Source organism: Panthera tigris, chromosome A1 (assembly GCF_018350195.1).
Source record: "Panthera tigris isolate Pti1 chromosome A1, P.tigris_Pti1_mat1.1, whole genome shotgun sequence".
NCBI classification, from domain to species: domain Eukaryota; kingdom Metazoa; phylum Chordata; class Mammalia; order Carnivora; family Felidae; genus Panthera; species Panthera tigris.
The window spans coordinates 20,146,531-20,171,215 of record NC_056660.1 but is presented as its reverse complement, the minus strand read 5'-3'; the positions used below and the strand labels follow the sequence as shown (position 1 = coordinate 20,171,215).

Sequence of the window (24,685 nt, the reverse complement as noted above, 5' to 3'; positions counted from 1 at the left end):
TAAGATGTAATTCTAATTCAGATAGTTACGAAAATCACAAATCCTTTCTAGTCCAAAAGAACTCAGGGATGCTGATTTTCCTCTTAAGTGGGGAGGGGAGAGGCACAGCCGGCCATAAGCTGGTCATATGGGCGTCTATCAGGATATTCTGGACGATAATTAGAAGAAAGCCCACTACCTGTGGGAAGTAGAGCTGGGTTTCAGGGCTGGAGAGATAGTGTGGTCCCAAGGCAGGGCCCTGGCACACTCTTTCCCAATGCCAGGGCACTGGCCCCATCTTCCGTGTAATCCAGCAGATGTTTCTAGAAATGTCTAGAACCGTGAAAGTGTTAGTGCAGAAGGAGGTGCTTCCGGGACCGTGTTCTGCACAAAGGAAGGCAACCTCTGTGATCAGGGTATTCCTGAGCCCCGCAGAGACAGGAGCCGCCTTTCTGAAAACTTTGGCCAGAGATCCAGGGGTGGGCTCATTTCCTGTCCTGAGCACAGTGTTAGAAGCCACACGGACAGATGCACAGAGAACTGAAACAGGCCAGGGGAGACCAGGGAGTGAGCCTGGATACTCCCACTCCCTGCTGGGAGACCCGCCGAGCTGTAACTACCTGCCAACCTGCCATGCCGGGAAAGCCCGGCTCCAGAGTCTCCTAAGGCAGGTTCTCTGGGAGACCGCGCGTGTGTTTGGCACTAATCGGGCACCGGCGGGCAGTGCTGATGGGCTCGTGGGCTTGACTTTGTTCCGACTTCCATTTTTGATTCTGCCAAACACCTGTGCTGCCCTGAAAGTAGCCACCTTCTCAGGGACCCAGCCTGAGTCAAGCTGAATGGCCTGAAGGGCCTCAGGGCACTGTCCGCTCCCACAGCTTCTCTCGAAGCAGCCACTGCCCTTTGGGGTTCTCTGTCTCGTGGTAGTCCTCCCCCGGAGACACCAGGGACTCCAGGCCAAAGAGCTCCGCATCCCATTCCGTGTCTTCTCCTGAGAAGTTGAGGAGGATCTGTCTGGGGCTCCCCAGGCTGGAAGGGAGGAATGAGGCAGAGGGTTTAAGTCTGGCTTGGCCGGCTGCACAGAGAAGGCATGCTCTGATCCACTATTCCAACGGAGACCATCAGATGCCCCCCAGGGCTGGGCCTTGTGGTGGACAAAGCGGTATCATCATGGGGGCTGGACCCCAGACTGGCCTTGAAGGGGAAGGACGGATGATTGGACGATGAGGACTAGACCCTGGTTTCAGTACGTCCATTACATAGTCCATTGTTATGGGCGGAAAGTGCTATTTAGAAAAGCTCTGAATCCATCAGAGTTGAATGGCTCTTGTACAAACCCGAACCCGGATAGACCCCCTTCTGCTGTGAAAGGTGCGGTCCCCGCAGCATGGGCGGCAGTGGCCAGAGCAAAAGAGCACTGACTGCTCCAAATGAGTAGGTCACAGGAATTTGGAGGCTAAACATGGGAACTCGTCTCGGGAGAGTTGGATCTGGAGGGAAAGAGGCCGAGAGATGGTGGCGAAGCGGCCAGGGGGAGCCCGGCCAGCAAGAAGTTCTCCAGCTAAGTCAGGTCAACGCCTTTCCAAGGCAGGGGCATCTGGTTAGTCTGGTGTTGGTTCCCTCTTGGCGCTTTGCCCTCCTCAACCCCAAACTCTCATAAAAAATTCGTAGCCCACAGGGTGTCCGTGGCCCTGGGGGGCAACAGTGAAAGAGGGTGGCACAAAGCATGTGGGCCAGGTAGGCCAGAGGCAAGGCCGGCAGATCCAGAGCTGAAGTCACAGGGAGGAGACAGCAGTGAACCAGGCTGGAGTTTACGTATAGACTGGGGGAAAACATCTTTTAATACTCTTAACGTTTATTTATTTTTGAGTGAGAGAGAGCGCACGAGTGGAGGAAGGGTAGAGAGAGAAGGGGACAGAGAACACGAAGCGGGCTCTATGCTGACAACACAATGCGGGGCTCGAACTCACGAACCGTGAGATCATGACCCGAGCTGAAGTTGAACGCTCAACCGACTGAGCCACCCAGGCAGCCCTAGCAGGGAAAAAAAAAGATCTTTAGCCAAGATCTCCTTCCCCCAAAATCTGTAAGAATAATTTTTGGTATATAGGACGGGGACTCAAGGCACCTGAAGAACCACCCCAGGAGTCTGGAGGACACGAAAACATCTTAGTTATACCATTTGGTCCAAGCACTTACTCTTTTTTGCAGGCTTTGGGCTTAAATTTCAAGGTGTTGAATGCCCCTTCCACAGCCTTGGGCAAGTAAATGGGGTGCCTCTCGAGCCTCCTCTGAGTGCCGAAGGTCCTGCGCTCCACGCTCCTTCGAAACTGGCTATCTGTCACGTGCACAGTGTGCCCAGCAATGTCCTCAGAGTGCCGTCGTGGTGCCCGCAGGATCCAGTTGGAATGCAAGCTGTGCTCCCGGGAGCTGGTGGCCACTGGAAGAGACAAGCAGGGGCCCGGGAAGGAGCAAGAGAGGGTGAACCAGGCTGAGAAGCCACAACAAACGCTTATATTACAACAGCAGATTCTTAGAAAGGCTGGGAAAGGCAAGTGAGAGGGGGATGATCTGACCCTGTAATGATAGGGTAGGGATATGGTGGGATATTTATGTGTCCATTAAAAATAAAGACATAGATGTATGTTTACTGACATGGAAAGACAACCCCTGATGTATTATAAATGGTTAAGTGAAAAGAACAGATGACAAAATAGCAGAGGTCCTATTGTTTTTAATTAAGTGAGCGTGTGTGTATATGCGTGTGTGTATGTTTAAAACCTTTTGGAAAGGAAAGACATAGACCAAAGTTTAACAGTGGTTATTATCTCTGGGTGGTAGTATTGCAGACCATATTCTTTCCTTTCTTTGTATTTTGGTGTATCATTTGATTCATTAGATTAACAATGAACGTATAGGGCTATTGTTATGAGAGAAAACCATAATGTCCTTTTCATTCAAAAATCGTGGAAGGTAACACTCGCATCCTCAGTGGATTTTGCTGTTCTTTCGCCAGTGTCCTGGGTTTCCAGGTCCAACTCCCAAGAGGAGGGCTGGCCTCCGTCAGGGACCGAGGGGCTGCAGTCCAGGAGGAAGGTGGGCAGATTAGCCTGCAGGGCACAGTGAGCCTGCGGGGGAGGTGGGGCTAACCTTCTGTGAAATCCCACCAAACCCAATGAGAACCTGAATCTCACAGATGTAGGTCTTTTGAGCCCAGAGCATTGGCAAACCACAAGAATCCAGTCTTCTGAGCATTAGATAAAAAGCTCAAGCATTGCTTAGTATGGGCACCAAAAGCTAGCACCTCAGTAACGGGGGCCAGGAACCCCTGAAAAAAAATTGCCATCACTTACACCAGGGAGGGCAAGTCAAAGATTAAAGAAGCTGACAGTCAGGGCGCCTGGGTGGCTCAGTCGATTAAGCGTCTGACTCTTGGTTCCAGCTCAGGTCATGATCTCGCGGTTCGTGAGCTGGAGCCCTGCATCAGGCTCCGCACCATCAGTGCAGGTTCTCTCTCCCTCTCTCTCTGCCCCTCCTCTGCATGTGCTATCTCTCAAAATACAATAAACTTAAAAAGAAACGGACCGTTAAGTAATGGAATTTAAAAGCAGGCTGAACTCACGAATGTGATTGAATCGTTTGCTTTCCACCAGGAGACAGCCAGTGAGTGACAGACGTTGGCAAGGACGGCCCTCACTTCACTCTCTCTCCAAAGACCCAGGCTGGCCTAGGCAGGCTCCCTGGCCCTGTCCTGCCCTGCGCGTCCTCACAGAGTGCTGACCCCGAGGGCGTCAGAGGGGGTGCTGGGTGAAGCGGGGACAAACCAGATGAAGGATCAGTCAGCCCAGTGTGGACACTGCCAAACTCGCTCAGGCAGAGTCGACAGTTTTTTAAACAGTTTCTCCGTTTCTTTTTCTTCTCTTAAAACAAAAACTGTAGTGAAATACACATAACATAAAATTTGCCATCTGAGCCGTCTTTGGGCGTGCAGTGCAGTGACGTGGAATATACTCATTTTTGAGGGACAGCTGCCCAGTCCTTCTTCGCCTTACAACGCCAAAACTCTGTCTTTACACCCATATAACACCACCTCCCCCTCCAATCCCTTTCCTTTAAAGATTTTACTTTTTATGTTTAAAAAAAATTTTTTTTAATGTTTATTCACTTTTGAGAGAGAGGGAGACAGAGTGCTGGTGGGGGAGGGGCAGAGAGAGAGGGAGACAACGGAATCCGAAGCGGGCTCCAGGCCCTGAGCTGTCGGCACAGAGCCCGACGCGGGGCTCGAACCCACAAACCGCGAGATCATGACCTGAGCCGAAGTCGGGCACTTAACTGCCTGAGCCACCCAGGTGCCCCTCTAATCCCTTTCTTGACTCATTTGTCGCAGTTGGGGCCAGTGGACTGCCGGAAGGGGTTTTTGTCCAAATATGGCTGCGAGTGTTGTAGGGGTAGGCTGGGTGCTGGCCTCTGGCACAACTAAAGCAAAGGGCCCCGAGGAGAAGAGCGAGCCCCAGGCTGGGCTACAGAGTGCAGGTGTGAGTTTCCCTCTAGGGGGAGGTGAGATTCCTGGTAGCTCATCTTCTAGCCCACTCCAGAGCCCCCCCCCCGCCGTCACACACCCCCAGTCCATCCTCCCCCCCTCACCACCCCCCCACCCCCGGCCAGCACTCACCGTCAAAGTCCACATCCTCATTGGGAGGGTCCGCCTCGGCAGCCCGCGGCCGCTTCTCTGTATCCAGCTCCGCAATGATGGAATCAAAGAAGGCCATGGCCTCTGCCACATCCGCGCTGAACTGGGAGTATTTCTTTGCGGTTGCTTTCTGCTAGAGGTGAAGGGCAGGAGAGAGAAAGTAGCCTGAGCCAGCCTCTGAGCACCCACACGCAAGCAAGCCACGACCGCCGAAAAGAATTCCGTGCTGCTGAAACTAAATGTATGTGAAGTTATGAAGTTGCAGAACTTAAAAGGTAAATTTGAGTAAGTGTGCTGTGAAGGGGAAGGTGGATTTCCCTGCTCCACAATTGCCGTAGGTCAGTGGATGTCCAGTTACCTCAAAGAGAGACAAATAAGAAGATCTACCTCTTTCTTGCTCAGGGACTGTTACTGACCTGGAGGCAAAATACTTAGTCTTCCTTTGGCCTTTTCCCCTGCTGATAAACAGGGGATCGTGCAGCTCCTTCGGAAGGCGATGAGACGTTCGCGGTAGGAAAGAAAGGGCGAGATGTACTGGAAATGCTCTAAAAGAGTTGTCAGTACCTAAAGTGGCCAAATTTGGACTCAAGTCATGGAATAAATTGAAGAGAAATTAGCATGATTGTTTGGAAAGTATATGGAATAGAGGTGCCTGGGTGGCTCAGTCGGTTAAGCCTCCAACTTCAGCTCAGGTCATGATCTCACAGCTCCTGAGTTTGAGCCCTGCATGGGAGTCTTGTGCTGACAGCTCAGAGCCTGGAGCCTGCTTCAGATTCTGTCTGTCTGTCTGTCTGTCTGTCTCTCTCTCTCTCTCTGCCCCTCCCCTACTTACGCTCTCCCTCTCTTTAAAAAATAAACAGTAAAAAAAAGTGTAAGACATAATAAAATACAGAGTTTAAAAGAAGTCTACTGAGGGGCACCTGGATGGCTCAGTCAGTTAAGTGTCTGACTTTGGTTCAGGTCATGATCTCGTGGTTCGTGGGTTCACGCCCTGTATCGGGTTCTGTGACGACAGCTCAGAGCCTGGAACCTGCTTCAGATTCTGTGTCTCCCTCTCTCTCTGCCTCTCCCCCACTTGTGTTATGTCTATCTCTGTCTCTCTGTCTCTCTCTCTCTCTCCTAAAAATAAATAAAATGTAAAAAAAATGTTTTAAAAAAAGAAAAGAAGTCTACTGAATGTCTAACTGGGTTCCAGGCTCTGTCCCGATTTGTTCTTCTTCATGATCTGGTTCATCACCATCATCTTCACAACCTCCAAGGACCAACATGGAAATTCAAGCACCATGGCGGACCTCCATGGAGAACTCACAATGAAAGGCACAGAATCAGCATGTGAACTTATGAGCTGTCTGAGGAATTTAGGAAATAAGAAAACTCAGAGAGGGGGACAAAAGGGACAATATGTGTTAACCCGAGCTGTTTTCACCATGTGTAGAGTTATTTTAGGTGAACATTTTTATTTATTTTTGTTTTATTTGAGTATAGTCGACACACAATGTTACATTAGTTTCAGGTGTACAACATAGTGATTTGACAAGTTTATACATTATGTTATGCTCACACAAGTGTACCTACAATCTGTCCCCCCTACATCACTATTACACTATTATCATTGACTGTGTTCCTGTGCTGTGCCTTTTATTGCCATGACTTACTCATTCCAGAACTGGAGGCCTGTGTCCCCCACTCTCTTTCATCCGTTTTGCCCACCAGCCCCATCCTTTTCCTCTGCCAACCTTCAGGTTTTTTCTCTGTATTTCTAGGTCTCAGTCTGCTTTTTGTTTGTTCATTTGTTTTCTTTTTTTTTTTTAATTCTACATATTAGTGGAATCGTATAGTATTTGTCTCTTTCAGTCTGACTTATTCACTTAGCATAATACCCTCTCGGTCCATCCATGTTGTCTCAAGTGACACAATCTCATCTTTTTATGGCCATGTAATATTCCAGTGTGTGTGTGTGTGTGCGTGTGTGTGTGCATGCACGTGAGCGTGTGCACACACATACCACAGCTTCCTTATCCATTCATCTATTGATGGATACTTGGATTGCTTCCATAATTTGGCTATTGTAAATAACGCTGGAATAAACACCAGGGTGCATATATCTTCTCAAATTAGTGTTTTCATTTTCTTTGGATAAATACCCAGTGGTGAAATTGTTGGGCCGTATAGTACTTTTTAATTTTTTGAGGAACCTCCATACTGTTTTCCATATTGGCTATTCTAATTTACCTTTCTACCAGCAGGGTCCAAGAGTTTCTTTTTCTTTACATCGTGGCCAACCCTTGTTGTTTCTTGTCCTTTTGATTCTAGCCATTCTGACAAGTGTAAGGTGGTATCTCATTGTAGTTTTGATTTGCATTTCCCTGATGATGAGTGATGCTGGACATCTTTTCATGTGTCTGTTGGCCATCTGTATATCTTCTTTGGTAAAATGTCTATTTGTGTCCTCTGCCCATTTTTTAATTGGATTGTTTGGGTTTGTTTTTTTTTGTTTTGTTTTTTTTTGTTTTTTTTTTTTTTTTGGTATTGAGTTGTATAATTTCTTTGTACATTTTGGATATTAACAATTTATTAGACATATCACTTGCAAATATCTTCTCCCATTCAGTAGGTTGTCTTTTTGTGTTGTTGATGGTTTCCTTTGCTGTGCAAAGGTTTTTTCTTTCTTTTTTTAAATGTTTATTTATGTTGAGGGTGAGAGAGAGAGAGAGAGCAGGAACAGGCAGGGGAGGGGCAGAGAGAGAGGGAGACACAGAATCCCAAGCAGGCTCCAGGCTCCAAGCTGTTAGCACAGAGCCCAATGCGGGGCTTGAACCCACGAACCCTGACATCGTGATCTGAGCCAAAGTTGGATGCTTAACCCTTGAGCCATCCAGGTACCCCCAGACTAGTCTTTCTTTAAATTCATGACTGCAAAAAGTTTTTATCTTAAAGTTGATTTTTGCTTTTGTTTCCATTGCCTTAGAACATATATCTAGAAAAATGTTGTTACAGCCAATGTCAGAGAAATTGCTATCTGTGCTCTCTTCTAGGGTTTTTATGCTTTCAGGTCTCACATTTCAGTCTTTAATCCATTTTGAGCTCATTTTTGTGTACAGTGTTAGAAAGTGGTCCAGTTTTGTCCTTTTCATGTCGCTGTCCAGTTTTCCCACCATCATTTATTGAAGAGACTGTCTTTTCTCCATTGTGTGGTCTTGCCTCCTTCATCATAGATTAATTGACCATATGACCATGGGTTTATTTTTGGAGTCTCTATTCTGTGCCATTGATATATGCATCTGTTATTGTGCTATACGTGGGCATTTTTAAAGAGGGGATGGTATTAAAAGTGAATAGGATTAAATTACAGACTAGAATGTTGGGAAATAAAATAATGACACCTGTATGTACAAATACATGTTGGTAAAATGTATGCATTTTGTAGTACTAGAAAACATTTTTAAATAGAAGGAGTTTTTCCTTTTATATTTGTAAGGTGCTTTCTTTGGGAAAATTTTGAAGAAGCACAACATAGACCTGAATCTTCTCTGTTAAAAGTGGACAACTATCCACATGTCCTTATTCCTCCCCCTTCAACAAGCCCACTGAAGTGAAAGAAGGGAGAGTGGGAAGAAGAAACCCCTAATGACAAAGAGAAGAAGAGAGGGCCATCGGGGAAAGAGAGATTTTTAAAAGCTTCTGGCAGTTGCCAAGCAACTGAAGGGGGGAGCTGATGTAAAAGAGCAAAGGGACCAGCCCTCCAGAACATCATGGGTCAGGCAAGCACCTAAAAAGGGTACAATTTGACCCTTGGGAATGGGAAATGCACCAGACTTGGCAACACCAGGTTCACCAAGGCTTGGGGGTGGAGCGCAGGACTAAAACTTGAAGGGCTGGTTGGCAGTCTGTATGAGCCCAGCAGGCCACATCACTGTGCACCCTTCCTGCAGGCCGGTGACAGGAGGGCTCATCTCTGATGGCAAGTCAGTATTCTTGTCCTGTCTGTGTTTCTTCTTACTGGTCTCTCGGCCTTGAATATTTCACCGAGCTGGTTCCTATTCATCGATCAGGACTGGCCGGGTCAGCTCATTCTCCAGGTAGACCGCCCCTCTCCTGGACGGTTCTCTCCTCTAGGCTCTATGGTCCTCATCCCGAACCTAATTCTTCTACAACACATATCATTTTAGAGATTTTTTTTGTGAACTGAAAGAGTGAGAAACGATGAATGGAGAAAGCCACACAATCTGAACCAAACCCCAAAAGGAAGGATAAATAGTATTTAATAGGAGTGCAAGGTCTGTAGGTCTTGGTATCTCAGAACCCACGGAGAGGGCGCCTCTGAATCTCTGGCAGCAACTTCCATCAGTGTTTGGCTTAATGCAAGTGTCTCAGCCTTACATGTGAACATTGCATTCTTTTTTCATGGGGGGTCACCCTGCAATATGATCTAAACTCTTCATTCCGCAGTGTCTCCAGGAAGTAGACTTTGGCCAGCAGCTCAGAGCCACCTGGATCAGCTGCTTTCATTTACTAAAGAGTTTAGAAAAGAGTCCGCTTTGGTGTCTTAACTAACACAGGCTCAGCAACCAATGAGATCACCACCATTAGTTATGTTGATATGTGTCCTTGACTGTGGCCTCTTTGACATCCCCAGAATCTTGTCACGTATTGTCCTTCGAGGATCACATTTACAAATTAAGAAAGAAATCACTACCACCTTAGCCTCTGTGCTTTCTGTCCATCAAAACTAGTGGACGGGGGCCCTTTTACCTCCACACGTGTGGTTCATTCCCAATGTTCAACTCTATTGCCTGGTTCCAAAGCCTCAAGCTTTAGGATTTGAGACTGAGGTCTCCTTCCCATGCCTTGCCCTTTCTGCCAGGCTGAGGAGTGATTGCCTTCCGGGGGCAAATATGCCTAACAAATACGCTCTTCGGCCAGCACTGGAGGGTCTGCTCTTTCAGGTCCCCCTTCTGGGGTCTCTGCCGGGCCATCCAATGCACCGCCGTTATAAAACTTGCTTCTGTTCCAAGAGCTTCTGGATCCTGCAGTGTCCGGAGAATGAGACATTGGTGACATTATCTGTGGCTGACGCGTACAGACCTGTGTGACCAAGTCTCATGCTAAAGGACAGCTTCTCCCACTTGCCCCAACTGCCTTCAGCAGTTACCCCCAAACCCTTCATGGAATAAAGCAGGAGCATAAAATAAATACAAATGAATAAATAATTGATTTCCTTCCTTCCTTCCTTAGCCCTGTCTTCCGTCCCTGCAAGTGAAAGCAGCATCCCTGGAATGGGTCTGAGAGACTGGCCTGGGAGACGGTGATGGTACACCCCTCCCTCACCCCTGTCGGGGTGGTTCCATAACAGATGAGCCCAATTCCAGTTGGACATTGGAATCTCCTGGGTGCTCTTAAAGAATGCCTGTACCTGGCCCTCTCCCAGACCAGTTAGTTCAGACAATCAAGTGATTCTAATACACAGCAGTTGAGACCCACCACTCGATGGCAGTCCCGGCATCAGGGACGGAACAAGAGCACCCATGAATCCCCACCCCATGGTCTTATTTAGGATAGAAATCTTACGTGCCAGTCTTGCACCCTGGCTCTGCAAGAGCCGGCAGGAATGTCTCTGTCAAGACAAGGACACAAGGGACAGGACTCCAAGGGATAGAACACAGGTCATCGAAGAAAGAGGACAGAAGCCCTGGATTTCAGGGCCCAGGTTCATCTGTGTCCTCCGCACACAGAGGGCCAAGTAGAGGAACTCCATCCGCCCTCTGCTCCCGTGCCAGCAGGGAGTATACAACATCCCCCACAGGGGTCTACCCAACATCTACCTTTCCCCCCCAGTCCCCAAACTTGACCTAAAATCACCTCCTGGGGAGGCATTCCCTCTCCTTGTATTCCTGCAACTTTGTTGGCTTCCTGGGTTTAATGTTTGCCATTCACCCTCCGCTACACTTCATGTTGCGTCTATGCCACGTTTCTTGTTTCTCCCTCCATTGTTTCTGAAAATGTAAGCAAATGTGAATTTATACTTGTGTTTACCCACTTTTTTCAAAAAAACAAAAGGTAGCCCACACCATACCTCTGTAAACATCGCTTTCTTCACTCACTGTGTCCTGAGGATGCCTTCCCAGCAGTAGACAGAGACCCTCCTCATCCCTGGTAGACTACCTAGGGCTCCAGTGTGCAGACCCACCATCAAAAGAAACCACGGTCTCCTGTTGTCAGATCCTTGGCTTCTTCGTCATCTTTTGCTGTTCAAGGTAGCGCCATATGCATATGTCATTTTGCATTTTGCCAATAATACCCCAGCTTGGGGTAGGCTTCTGACTGCAAGCACTCAGCTCTCTGTGTCTGTGCCTTCTGGAGAGCATGGTAAGCAGCGAGTGACCTGGCAAGCCAGTTACACAGGATTTGGTCCACAGAGTTCCTGGTGTACCTTGGAAAGCACACTTTTACATGTCTCCAAATGAATGCTGCAGTGAGTTTTCTGAGCACCAAGGCTAAGCTCCAAGTCTGGACTCCCTGGGCCTTTTCGAGTCCTGGTTTAAGCCCAGACCGATTCTGGCTGTTCGTTTTTGCCTTCCCACAGCTTCCATGGGCCTCTACTAGAGGCCTCTAAAGAGGCCTCTTTCCACCTCTACTATCACATTCTCTTGGTCTCTGGCACAAGAGTGGCAACAACTGAGGTGCAGGGTTCAAGCTGCAGACTGATATCGCAGCAAAATCTACTTTACGAGGAGGTAGTTGTACAAAATGGGCCATGAATCGTCAGCACCCCTGGGTGAGATGCAATATAGTTACTGTTCCCTCTCTGAACTTGAAAGGCCAGGTACAAAAGGATTGCTTCGCTCCCAGTCTTGACCTTTTTTCTAGCCCAGAATTTTTTTTTAATGTTTATCTATTTTTGAGAGAGAAAGAGAGACACAGAGTGGGAGCGGGGGAGGGGCAGAGAGAGAGGGAGACACAGAATCCAAAGCAGGCTCCAGGCCCCGAGCTGTCAGCACACAGCCCGACGCGGGGCTCACACCCATGAACGGTGAGATCAGACCTGAGCCAAAGTCAGACACTCAACCGACTGAACCACCCAGGCACCCCTCTAGCCCAGAATTTCTTAACTACCTCTTTGGAACGGTTTCCTATTGCACCTGCTTAGGCCCCAGTTCGCAGGGCTCATGTTCCTTCGCTCTCGACCCCACAGCAGCCCCAGGGAGAAGGAACCCGGTGTGAAAGCATCCGGATTGCATTGCCGACTCCATTCCCATTTGCCTTTCACCTTCCACCTCCAGCGGCCTTGGGGTTATCATTTTCCAAGCCTCCCTGAACCACGGCCCCCTCACACCAGGCCCGGGTCTCAGATTACTTTTCCCAGATAAAGCCCTTGGCATTTTCCCAAACCAAACTCCACGGCAGGTCTCATTTAACTTCTGAGTCCCCCAGTGCAGTTTATGATATTTTTTCTGCATTTCGTATCAGCTGCCACCCTGCCTGGTTTCATCTGCCATCTGGGTACCTGGGTTTCTCCAATTTGTTATTTTTCTTCTGGGACCTCTCAGTTCTCGTCTACAAGAGGTCCGGATTCTACTAATGGAACTTCCAGTTGTAAACAACAATCGTTTGTCAGAGGTTAGAGTCGGGGGACATTCTAAACCCACCCAAAGCCAAGAGGGCCTCCACTAAACATCTACCTTCCTCTCACTTGTTTGCGTGTCCCCCTCACGTCCTCAGGAGGGCCAGCTCCCTTTGGCAGACGGACCTAGGCATAGCCTGTCTATGCACATGTCCCGTCTGGTGTAGATAGTCCACTGCAGCACGTTGGGTTATGTCCTCGGTAGCACACTAGGCCAGTGATCTTTAACCTCGTCTTTGGCAACGCTTTGGCAATTAACACTCACAGGTAAGACTCTCGGGACAGATGCTCTCCACCAGCCGCTGCCCACATGAGATAGGTTGCGGGATATACACAACTCCCACCATTCTGGCTGAAATTCTACCTGTTTCTCTGCCAAGGAACGTCAACACACCAGTGTGGTTCAGACAGTGATGGTGAGGACTGCAGCCTGAGACCCTGGGCTGTGTCCGGGCAGACAGACTGCCTTTTCACCTGTGAATGCTGAGTACCTATTTCAGTGCTTGGCACAGGGTAGTAATTATTCACTGAGTGAACGAATATATGCTGCCACATACGTGCCATTACCTAATGTTTGCATTCTTGAATCAGTTTGCATGTTACTAATGTGTCCTTTAGGATTCAACTGGCAAATTTTAAGAACTCCGTACTCCTTATTTTTGTGGAGTACTGATAATACTCTCTTGAGCATATAATACCTGGGAATACGGATGTCAGTATATCACAATGAAATTTCCAGGATCAAATGGGGCACTAGTCTGGATTGGAGAGATCATTTTTCCTCGGGCCATTCAGCTGGGTGAAATTAAATACAAAACAGTTCAAGTTTATCCACAAGCAACTTAACATTATCAATAATAATAATAATAATAATAATAAGCTTTTGAGACCAAACCCTAAAATCTCTTACACATCTTCTCTGCCTTCTGTAATCCTTGGAATGGATATTTAAGACCAAGTCCAAAGTGATACTTACCTTATCCCTTTTATATTCCACCAACACCTAAGGAAGTGTGTACCCATAATCGAGGCAGGTTGTAAAGAAAGAATGGGTGTTTATGACACATAACTGAAGCTTTGAGAAGCAAAGAAAAAGCAACATGAAAAAAAGGTATAATCATTGAAATGTAATTACATACATACATATACCCACATACATGTTTTCAACAGATAAGCTAAATGGCACACTTGCCTGAGCTGGAGGAAAAAATTGGCAAAGCAGACAAGAGAGCTGAGAAAGTCAGCCCAAAGGGATGAAAAGCAGGAAAAAGTTCGTCACCAAGTCTAGTGTAACTCAACTTTGGCATTACCTACCATAACCACACATTGCAATCGTTTTGGAAGTGTAGCCTCACATCTTCTGCCTTTGACACTGGAGATTGTAGGCTCACGGGCTCATAGGCTTAGTCTTTTTCCTCACTGCTTTTTCATCTTTAGACCACTGTTTCTTTTGCCAATAACTGGTAGCCGCTCACCTTACATGTCATCTAAATGATCATTCCACTTGAACAAAACACGGAGCGAAAAAATTGGCTCACAATTATAAAACAGTTAGACGCCTGATTAAACTGAATAACCTTGACGCATAGTACAAAGCATACACGTGCAGCCAGTGAGCCATTACAATCCAGTGGGAGAAGGGATGGACTTGTCAATAAACGGTGTTGGGCAACTTTGCCATTTGGGGAAAATTCAGGGTGGATTCTCACTTCCCCCTTCATGTCAAAATACATTGCTGATTGACAGAAGAGTTGGGTTTTTAAAAATAGAACTACCGGGGTGCCTGGGTGGCTCAGTCGGTTAAGCATCTGACTCTTGGTTCCGGCTCAGGTCATGATCTCTCGTCTTCGTGGGTTCAAGCCCCGCCTTGGGCTCTGTGCTGACAGCACAGAGCCTGCTTGGGATCCTCTCTCCTTCTCTCTCGGCCCCTCCCCCACTCATGCTGTCTCTGTCTCTCTCAAATAAATGAAATAATCAGAAACACTCAATGAGAGGGAAAGAATCCACAAAATGCAATGTTAACTAAAAGGAGATTATTAAGAAGTATATGGCATAATGAAATTTAGTAAATTCATACATACACATACATTAGGGTTGTCACATTTGGCAAATAAAAATATAGAACAGCAGGGGAGCCTGGGTGGCCCAGTTAGTTAAGTGTTCAACTCTTGGTTGCGGCTCAGTTCAGGATCTCACAGTTTGTGGGCTCCAGCCCCACATCAGGCTCCTCACTGACAGCGTGGAGCCCGCTTGGGATTCTCTCTCTCTCCCTCTTCCTCTCCGCCCCTCTCCCACTCACACTCTTGCTCTCTCTCAAAAAAACAAAAACAAAAGCAAAACAAAACTATAGGACAGCAATTAAATTTCAATTTCACATATAAATAATGAATAATTTTTTAGTATAAATATGTACCAAATATTGCATGGACATAATTATACTAAAAAAAAAAAAAAAAAAAAAAAAAAGCTCCATCACTTATCTTAAATTCAAATTTAAAATAAGCATCCTTTGTTTTAGCAGACAGCCCTAATATACATATGGGCAAATATACAGGAAATAAATGATTGGAAGAAAATCTACCTAAACATTGTATAGTGACTAACTCTAAATAAGATTCCAAGTTGTTTTTATTGTATTCCTTACACTCTTCTGCATTTTATAAATTTCATCTAATGAGCAAATATAATCTTATCATCCAAACATTTTTTTTTTTTAAGTTTGCCCAAAGTGTCCTTTTGATGGTGAACTCTGACCCATTACACACTGGATGTTTTCGTTATTAGGATATGATTCCACATGAATATGTTCAAACTATATTCTACGCCTCTAAAAATAAGAGATACATTTGCACTCGGCGAAAGCAACAGAACAACTACTTTTCTAGATCCGCCACCGAATTTTGTAACAACTTTCTTCTTAAACCTTCTTAAACTACAGTCGGAGTTTCTCGGGTTGTTGCTTTATTGAATGTCCGCTACGTGCTTCGAGCCGTGCAGGAGGTTGGAGATTAAAAGGTAAACAAGACACAGTGGCCCCACTCAGTGAGCTCATGGCCAGTAGCAGAAATAGCCAATGAACAGACAATTACAGTGCTGGGTACTGAGTGCTGAGTGCTGGGGGCTGAGTGCTATGTGTTGAGATGCGGGTCAGACACAAGAGGAGGGGAAATCCACTGTCTTAGATTATGGATGTGAGAAATGGCTTCCTGGGGAAGTGCTTTCTCTGCTGTTGAAAGACAAGAAGGTAGCCAGGTGTACAGGGTGTGGTTGGAGAGGAAAAAAGGAGGAGGAAGTTATTATTTCTGGGCTGAGCAAACAGCACGTGCCTGGAAAATAGATTGGGGAATGTAATTACCCGTCTTGTGGTCTGACTGAGAGGGGCTACAGGAATTATACGCTTTGTTATCAATCATTGTTATACTGTTTGTCATCTTGTGGAGAGCTCTGCCAAGCAAAATAGAATATTCTTTGCAGCTCATATCGAATTAGTAGTGCCTTTCAAATCTGCAAACCAGACTTAGGCCAAGTGATAGAGACTTTCCCAGTAACTGATGCTCACAGAAAACCTGCATATTAATATCACCGTTTGCATAAAGTCTCCCCCACAGATCTGAAAAATAATCCCTAGAGGTGTGAAAACCGATCTAGAACCTGCTTTCTATCCCATATGAAATTATACAGACATATTATACACGGGTGACTTGGAGTCTTTTTAGATGAATTGGATTCAGCTCCTCCTGCCATAGAGGAGAAAAAAATCTTCTATTTGACGTGGTCAAAAGTTGACATGGTCTTATTCGATGAGGCAGGATTGCATGGCCTCAATAGAAAATTGATTCTGAAAACAAACTATTGCCAGAATAAAACTACTTTAAATAAACATCAATCACTTTGGGCAGTCATTCTCTAGAATTCCATTGGCTCTTTTCAAACCATTGTAGCAGACGAATTTCTTTGGCTGGGGTGAGGTAGGGAGGGTGAGGTAGGGTGCAGGGACGGGTGTGCATTTGCAGCCAGTTCGTCGAGGCAGACACATCAGGAATCCAAGCTGCTCAGAACTAAATGATCCACAGGAGAATTAATAACATTTCTTCTGGCCATGGTGGGGGACTGACATTCCTGGCTTCAGAAAATGTCCAGCCCAAATCATCTGGGCAGTGTTCCATGGGGCACTGCAACCTACCCCCAATGGCCTCCTTGGGCCAGCCTAGAGTGTGTGGCCAGCCTCCCTGAGCTCTTCTCTGTGCTCCACCTAGACTGGGATCCAACATGGCCCAGTTCTCATACAGGGAAGGATGCCTGCTGTTTCCCTGTTTATCTGGCCCTAACGGTGTGGGGAGCTGTCCTCAGTGAGGACCCCAAATGCTAACAAGCACTCTGGTCAGAGTTAGCCTACTCTCAAGCTGTCCCTCTTCACCACCCATCAAAACCCAGGCTCCTCCGCTGTCCAAAAGGAAGGCAGTTCTGACACATGCAGCAACATGGATGAAACTTGGAAACATGCTGAACGACAGAAGCCGGGCACAGGAGGACAGATACCGTATGATTCCATTTATACGGGATGTTTAGAGTAGGAGTAGCCAGAGAAACAGGAAGTAGAATAGGGCTTACCAGGAGTGGGAGGAGCAGGAAAATGGAGAGTTATCGTTTCTTGGGTAGAGACTCTCTGTTTGGATGACGGAAAAGTTCTGGGGATAGAGAGTTGCGGGCTACACAACACTGTGAATGTGCTTCATTGCCAGTGAATTCTACACTGAAAACATGGCTAACGTGGTAAAGCTTTCTAAAGTTTATTCTACGAGAAAAGGCTTTTATCTTTTAAAGAAATAAAGAAATAATCGTCAGACCTTGTATAAAAGCATTCTCCTGATTCCTAAATGAAGTCTTTTTAGAGCCTCCCTGACCTCTTAATGGATTCATTTTCTGGTGTACTACTGATATATTTCATAAAGTGTTCTAAGAAATATATTAACTCAGGCTTAATAGTCTTCTGGGTGAATTATTATGGGCTTGTAGAAACAATCATTTGGAGAAATTCATGAAAAACTAGTGTGAAGAACTCTGGTTATTGTCTGACAATTAGCAATTTGAAAGGTGCCCACATCTCTCTTTAAAAGAAATTTACATAAAATCATCCAAAGAGAAACAGTCAATTTCTTAAGAATTCATTAATTGCAATACACTTCGTTACTCATAATCAGGACACTAAAAAGCATTCACTTAAGGTGCCAAGAAGTGCCATGTTGAAAATGGTAAATATTATGTTTATTTTGCCGCCCACACACACAAAAAGCCGAAATGGGTGATGAAATGTTCTAGAATTAGTGGCGATGGGTTGCACAACTCCGAATGTACTAACAACCACTCAGTAGTGCACTTTAAAGGGTGAGTTTCATGGTATGTAAATTAAAGCTATTATTTCAAAAAATAAATCCAAGTTGAGAGAAGTGGTTTTTATGAGGAGTGGAAAGAGAGAAGTCAAATAACCCAGAGCCCCTCCCAGCAGCTGGAAGAAATTTCCTAGAGAACCAGGGGAGGGGAGAAACACAGAGGCAGAGGCCAGTCATGTCCCAGGCAAGACCCCAAAACAGAGTGCGAGGGGAGCAACTCACTTTCAGGGATGCGGATATGAGAGGGAAAAATAGCAAGAAATACAACAGGACACCTTTTTACTTTTTGCAAACCTTCTTCTCTTGTGAGTGCTCCACGTCTTCAGAGGATTTGGACAAAGATCTTTGGGAGGGCGTGGGGTTCACCTACACCTCTGGCATCTGAATTCTCTGCGGGGTCCAAAAGGGACGGGCAGAACTTAGGTACCCAGGTGCCATTCTCTGGACCCTCACTAAGATGCAGCACAGGGCTGTCACAGCGGGGGCTCCGAGGAGTCACCACCAGAAACAGGTGCACTGGTTTAGTGCCTTAGCTTTCCCACAAGAGTGACCACCCATGAGGACAGGGACTTTGACTTGCTCACCTGTATTTACAACAGTTCCTGGCACACACCCTGTTCCTGACAACAATATGTATTGATGGAGAATGGAAGGAAGGAAGGAAGGAAAGAAAGAAAGAGAGAGAGAGAGAGAGAGAGAGAAAGAAAGAAAGAAGAAAGAAAGAAAGAAAGAAAGAAAAAGAAAAGGGAGGAAGGAAGGAAGAAGGAAGGAAGGATGGACACGTCTGTTGATGAGATGTTATGTAAATACGATTGAGGGTATTACAAACCACATCACACATGGTTTTCTCATCAGGTCCCATATGAACAATTTGGGGACTTAAAGCTGGGGAAAATCTCCTTTCCACTAACCAAAGGGTATGATTGTTCCTCTCAGAATTGTTCAGTGAGTCCAGCTCTCTTTTTATTGTAGCGTCCAAGAGGTGCAGAACCAGATCTAAAGCTCATCTGTGGTCGCTGAGTTAGCTGTACGATCTGCATAGTCTTTTGAGTTTTTATGTTGATTTTCTGTTGGTGTTTTAGTCTCTCCCAACTTTTCAGTTTCTGCTGCTACTCTTTCTGCTGGTATGGGGCTCACCTGAGATACTTTGTAGAATGAGTTAGAAAGAATGAAAATCTATTTCTATTGACATGATTTGAGGGCACATCCGTCCCATCGTGAAGTTCCCATTGTAGCTGTGCTCACGCTGTTTCCCCAGCTTTCTTCCTCGTACGAGAGTAGGCACTACAAACTCAGGATTTCAATGCTACAGAGGCCAAGAATAAAAATGGACTCAGAAGTAGCCATGTGTAGGGAAGGTGAAGGGAGATGGAGGGGAATTTGACTCATGGATTGTGGGGAGGAGAGAACTTGATACGTGCCTTCTGGGCGTGCTTCTGGCCGAGGTTTCTCCTGGACAAGGGAGTACTGAACCATCCAGCTCCCATGAGAGAGCTTTACCCTAGCACAAAATCCAGGCGGAGTAGGACGCGGGTTCCTCTCTGATGACTCCCCTTGACCCAGGCGTGCAGGATACAGAAACCTGCTTACCTCATCCTGAGGTGCACACTCCCCCATCGATGTATATTATACAAGCTCAAAATATGTTTTCTGATTGAGAGGCGCTGAGGCTACATCGACGAGAGTGTGAGCTCAGACACACACACACTGGGTCTAAATCCTGGCTCTCTCTTCATCAGGTGCACGACCTCACATAAATCGCTTACTGGCTCTGAGCCCATTTTCTCACCTGTAGAATGGGCTAATACTCCACATATTGGGTTTAGAGGATGATTAGAAGTCAGGAATAGTTGCAGCTTGTTCCTAATGGTGCCTGGGCTGTGGCAGAGGAGCAGCTGTGGTGGGGGAGGAGGGCGGTGTGGGGAGGAGATCGGCACTACTCGTCTTCACTGGCAGGAACCCCCAAGGTGCCCAGGGCAGGGGGTTGAGTGACTTTACCTTACTGGTTCAGAAACTCTATGTTCCAGGACAGGACCCATTTCAAATAGGCTCTCCTGCCACATGAATTTTGCACTGTGTTGGAAATTCTTCTTTTTTTAATGTTATATTTATTTTTGAGAGAGAGAGAGAGAGAGAGAAAGACCGTGAGTGGGGGTAGAGCAGAGAGGGAGGGAGACACAGAATCCAAAGCAGGGTCCAGGCTCTGAGCTGTCAGCACAGAGCCCAAAGCGGGACTTGAACTCCTGAGCTGTGAGATCATGACCTGAGCCGAAGTTGGACGCTCAACCAACTGAGCCACCCAGGTGCCCCAGGAAGAACATCTATTTTCTTTTTTTTTTTTTTAATGTTTATTTATTTTTGAGAGAGACAGAGACAGAATGTGAGTGGGTTAGGGGCAGAGAGAGAGGGAGTCACAGAATCAGAAGCAGGCTCCAGGCTCTGAGCCATCAGCACAGAGCCCGATGCGGGGCTCAAACTCACAAACCATGAGATCATGACCTGAGCTGAAGCCGGACGCTCAACCAGCTGAGCCACCCAGGTGCCCATGTGTCAGAAATTCTAACACTTGGACATTTACACAGTCAGCCTCAAACTACAGCTCATACCCAAGACTGACACAAAAATCCTCAGATGTGGGGTTTTGTTCTGATTTCAAAATGTTGCAAAATGTGTGTTTTGCTCACTTTTGTAATCATCTATTCTGAGGGAGGAGCAGATTGTCACAGAGCCTGGCCACGACCTCCCCCATGCAGGGACCCAGGAGGGGCTTCCACACCCACCCCAGGCTCGCCTCACTTCTGGCCTGTGCTCACTTCCTCCTCCCATCTATCTACGTGGGTACATCCCGTCCTGTCTCTCTTATCTCCAAGGCGCTGGGACCACAGACCATTTGGCACCCTGCTGCCTCACGCCTTAGAGATTGTTGACATTTCCACAGGCCCTGCTGGAATGCCTTGACTCTGGGGTGTCCGAAACTGTGGGTCTTGACCCTGTAGTAGCCTGTGAAATCAAGTGACTGTGTCATGACCAAAGTCAAAAACAGACAAGAAGACTATGGAAGGTTTTGAAAAAAATCAGAGGACCAAACAGAGAACAGGAATGCGTGCATTTCATGAAATGTTTGTTTTGGTTGTTATTGAGTCAACTGGGTCAATACCTAAACGATATTTCTTGCTGGGAGTTTTAAATGGAACAGCCTAAAAGCCGTTATCTTTCCGGAAAAGAGAGTTGGACAGGGGACCTTAAGTTCTGTGGCCAAGGCCAGGGGCTGGTGTCTGTGGGGAGGGAGAGGAGTCTGCGTGGTGCCGTGATGCCCAGAGAGCACTGCCCGCTCCCTACGTGGGGGCCAGCCCTTCCAGGATCTACGCACGGAAGACCAGACTTAAAGTTTACAAAGCATCCCTAAGTGACCAGGAAGCATTCCTTGTTGCGCCCTGTGGACAGAAAAACGATGAAGAACCCGTGTCCGCTTCCTTAAGCTCCCCAAGGTTGCCGCCGTCCCCCAGAGGAGACGCACATGCTAACCCGCCACAGGAGGGGATAAATGCCAGAACACAGATGTGTTTAGACTAATGGAGGAGAAGAGAAACGGCTAGTTCTATGGAGGGCTGGCCTCTTTTCCTAGGGCTGTCAGAACAAAGTACCACTAGCCGGGCCACTTAGAGCGACAGAAACTTATTGTCTCAGTCCGGACGCCAGAAGTCTGAGGCCACGATCTTGTCAGCGCAAGGCTCTCTTTGAAAGCACTCCCAGGTCCCACCCAGCTTCTGGGGGGCCCTCGGCTTGTGGCAGCCAACTCCAGACCTCGCCTGGGGGTCTCCGTGTGCACATGTGGGTCCCAACTTCCCCTTCTTATAGGGACCCCAGTGGTGTCAGATTAGGGGCCCACCCTAATCCTGCAATCAATCTAACTAACTAATTACATCTGTAACCGGCCTATTTCGAAATAAGTTTACTTTCTGAGGTCCTGGGTGGGGGGGTCAGGATTTCAACACACGATTTTGGGGAGACACAAGTCCACCCACAGCAGGGAGTCAGGGAAGCGAACGGCGTTCGCCCTGAACCCGAGCATCAGCAGGCGTTTTCTACCGACGCAGGAAGGTGATGACATTCCGGAAGAAAGGAGCTCTCTGGGCCCCTGCCCCTGCCACGCACAGAGCCAGGCAGCCACGGGCCACACTTGCTAGCCACGGAGACGGCACCATTATTCCCCCGGCACACCCAGCATATAGCTCTTTCTTGAGGAGCCACAAAGGAGACCACTTGTCTGCAGGTGGCTCAAAAGCCCCCCACACCTTGCATTTCAGAGTTGGTAAACACTGGACCACCTATGTCTGTCACAGGCAGGCCCTTGCTTTTTCCCCACAAGGTATATTCTCGTTTCCATTTGTATGCTGCAGAAACCGAGGCCCGGAGGGGCCAACAGGCCCACAGCCGGTACGTTCAGAACTAACGTTCAGTTTTAGCTGACTGCCTTCAGAGCCGGTTTAAGACTTTTTTTTTTTTTTTTTTTTTTTTTTTTTTCCTGGTTCCACCATGGCAAGAGGTACCTCCTGAGGAAGTCCAGGCTTCGTGTCATTCCCTTGACAGCCGTTCCCGTTCGGCCAGAGCTGGTGGCTCTGCCCCTCAGCCCTTCTTGTATCTTCAGACAGCTGAACTGGAAGAAGAGCGCGTGGACGTAGGGAACGAGGCTTTATGAAGAGAGAACCCCATCCCTTCAGGAAAATGCAGTGCCTGGAGGGAATCTAACCAGGGCCTAGACCCCTCAGGGTATCGAAGCTGGAAGGGAGTCCAGAACACGCTGCAGCCCTTTCTGTCATGGGAGGTGACCCCGAAGGAGGGGTGTCTGGCTCCCAAATCTGCAGCTGGCTGGCCACAGGGTCAGTCCTGGAACGGAAGGCTAGGTACTGGGACACTGACCTACTTTGGGAGTTGAAGTGATTATTTCAACTGCCCACCCTGGGGGCAAAGTACAGACAGTTGAAACCGGTCGGTCGGGGGAGGCCAAGCCCTAGGGATTTGGGAGCAGGCCCATCAGTCATTCAGCGTTAATGAGGCTTGCTCAGCTCACAGGACCCACTGGGGGGAAACCGGACGTGGGAAAGACAGGTCCGCTCTGAGCACCTTAGAGTGCAGTCGTCAGGGAAGCAACTGATGGGAACTTAAAACAGCCTGAAACCTCAGGCATTTGAAAAAAAAAAAAAAAGAAAAAAATTGAGGAACGAAGGAATGAGTCCCCTAATGAATTGGAGGTCCTGTCAGAGCAGGTCACCGAGTCTCGGCTTGCTCTGCCGTGACACGGGAGTTTCTCCCATCTGACCTTCCAGAATTACTAGATGGCTCCAAGAAAGATGATGTGTACAAAGACCACAATAGGTACGAACAAGATAACTGCCAGTTATTTGCACTAATTTCCCGTATGGGGTGTCCGGGCCTGAAGCCTCCAGGGCCCAGCAAGGCAGTCTCCGGCCTGAAGCCTCCAGGGCCCAGCAAGGCAGTCTCCTGGATGTCACGGGCCCTCGAGGCTGTGCCTGAGTCCCCAGCACACCCGGGGCCCAAGGTGGAGGTGGAACAAGTCCCCCAGTTGCTTGGCTCCCATGCAGCCAAACGCCTGGTTATTGGAAACCATCTAGGTCTCATGAAGATGTCACTTTTCCCCGGGGATTTTTGGAGGCCACGCGAGCGCTCTCTCGTCCATAGAGCGGGCGGTAAATGACAGAGGCACGATGCAAACGCGGGACCCCCTGGCACCGAGGCCCAAGCCCTCCCCGCAGGCTGCTCTGTCCATACCGCTAACTGCTCCTCCCCATCGCCTCCTCCCGGAAAAGAATCAGCTTGGGACCAGCCACCCTTCCCCAGGTGGAGGAGGTGGCGGCAAAGCCTCTCAGGATGACTGAGGCACTGCTCCGAATGTGCAGACTCGTTGGGCTGTGTGTGCATGGGGGCGGAGAGACAAGGTTCCGACTCGCGCCCGAGGCTCTTGGATGAATTCTCATCCAGAGTGTACATCTCAACAGCACTTACCTTTCTTTCTTGGGAGGTGGCCTGGCCAGGGGCCTTTTCCGCCCTCTTGGAAGACCCGGAGGAGGTAGAGGAGACGCCCTGGGCGCCGTGCGGCTTCAGGTCCTGGAGGCTGCAGAGGTACTTCTTCCGCAAGGCCAGCAGCTCCTGCAAACAGTCCTGGGTGCGGGAGTACAGCCACGCCCGGTCCCCTTCCTGCTGCAGGTAGTACAGGCTGGTGTCCATGCTGCCGGTGCTTTTGTATTTCTTTAAGGACTCGCTGAACGTCTCCCCGTGGTCCCCCACCACGTACATGGAGCTGCTGAGGGTCAGCCTCACCGCGGGGCTGGCTCGGTCGTAGAAGGCACTCTCGGCCACCTCCGCCTTCCTCTGCGGGCCGGGGTTGAAGAGGGAGTGCAGCTTTCTGAGCATGGTGCTCGATTTCCCTCTGCGGGTGCCTTCCAGCCGCCTGCGCCCTGCCACTCGATCTAGCTGGGGGCAGGGGTGCCAACGCACGGGCCTCCCGCCATCCGCCTTCCAGGAGGCCTCGGGTCTCTGCACTCCCGGAGAGTGTGGGCTCGGTCAGGCGGGCAGCCGGGGCACCTCTCGTGGGGGGGACGTTTACATCCAATGACCAAGATGCCATCAACCACCCGGGGAATACGAGGACGTGCCCTGGGAGTTTAAAAGCAAGGGCCCCGGCTGCCTTCAAGCACCACCGGATGCAAATACCTTCCGCTCTCTTCCATCGAAGGCTCCAGCTGGATGCGGAAAGCGCGGCAAAGCTGCTTCTGCTCAGCTGTTTTCTTTCCTGTTCGTTTTCCACTTCTGGACACGGTCTCACTCCGTTCGATTTGATCTTGGCGCGGACCTTCACATCTCCACCTTGGCCGAGCTGGCTCTGGTCCCGAACGCCTCACATCCAAAATGAAATCCTCCTTTGCAGAAACACCACGAAGCCAAAAATCGTGTGTTGCTTGAGGTAAAAATCCAGTCCCCTGAGAG

The 24,685-nt window shown here is 48.1% G+C and overlaps 1 protein-coding gene across 1 annotated transcript; it reads right to left on the bottom strand.

Annotated features, from left to right (window-relative positions):
* Positions 1-833: 833 nt before the first annotated feature.
* Positions 834-24,112, bottom strand: CA1H13orf42 (chromosome A1 C13orf42 homolog). Its single transcript, XM_042957392.1, has 4 exons — positions 23,705-24,112; positions 4,652-4,799; positions 2,179-2,419; positions 834-1,008 (listed from the first exon to the last, which is right to left on the bottom strand). Exons 1-4 carry the CDS (start codon positions 24,110-24,112, stop codon positions 834-836), a joined length of 972 nt encoding a protein of 323 aa, XP_042813326.1.
* Positions 24,113-24,685: the final 573 nt, after the last annotated feature.

What these genes read in the sequence shown, in the direction of transcription:
- CA1H13orf42 (XM_042957392.1), bottom strand. Translation starts at nt 24,112, where the DNA reads ATGCTCAGAAAGCTGCACTCCCTCTTCAACCCCGGCCCGCAGAGGAAG. An exon ending in CCACCTCCCAAGAAAGAAAG is followed by an intron (nt 4,800 to 23,704) that starts GTAAGTGCTGTT and finishes CACCTCTAGCAG; the next exon opens with AAAGCAACCGCAAAGAAATA. An exon ending in TGAGGATGTGGACTTTGACG is followed by an intron (nt 2,420 to 4,651) that starts GTGAGTGCTGGC and finishes TGTCTCTTCCAG; the next exon opens with TGGCCACCAGCTCCCGGGAG.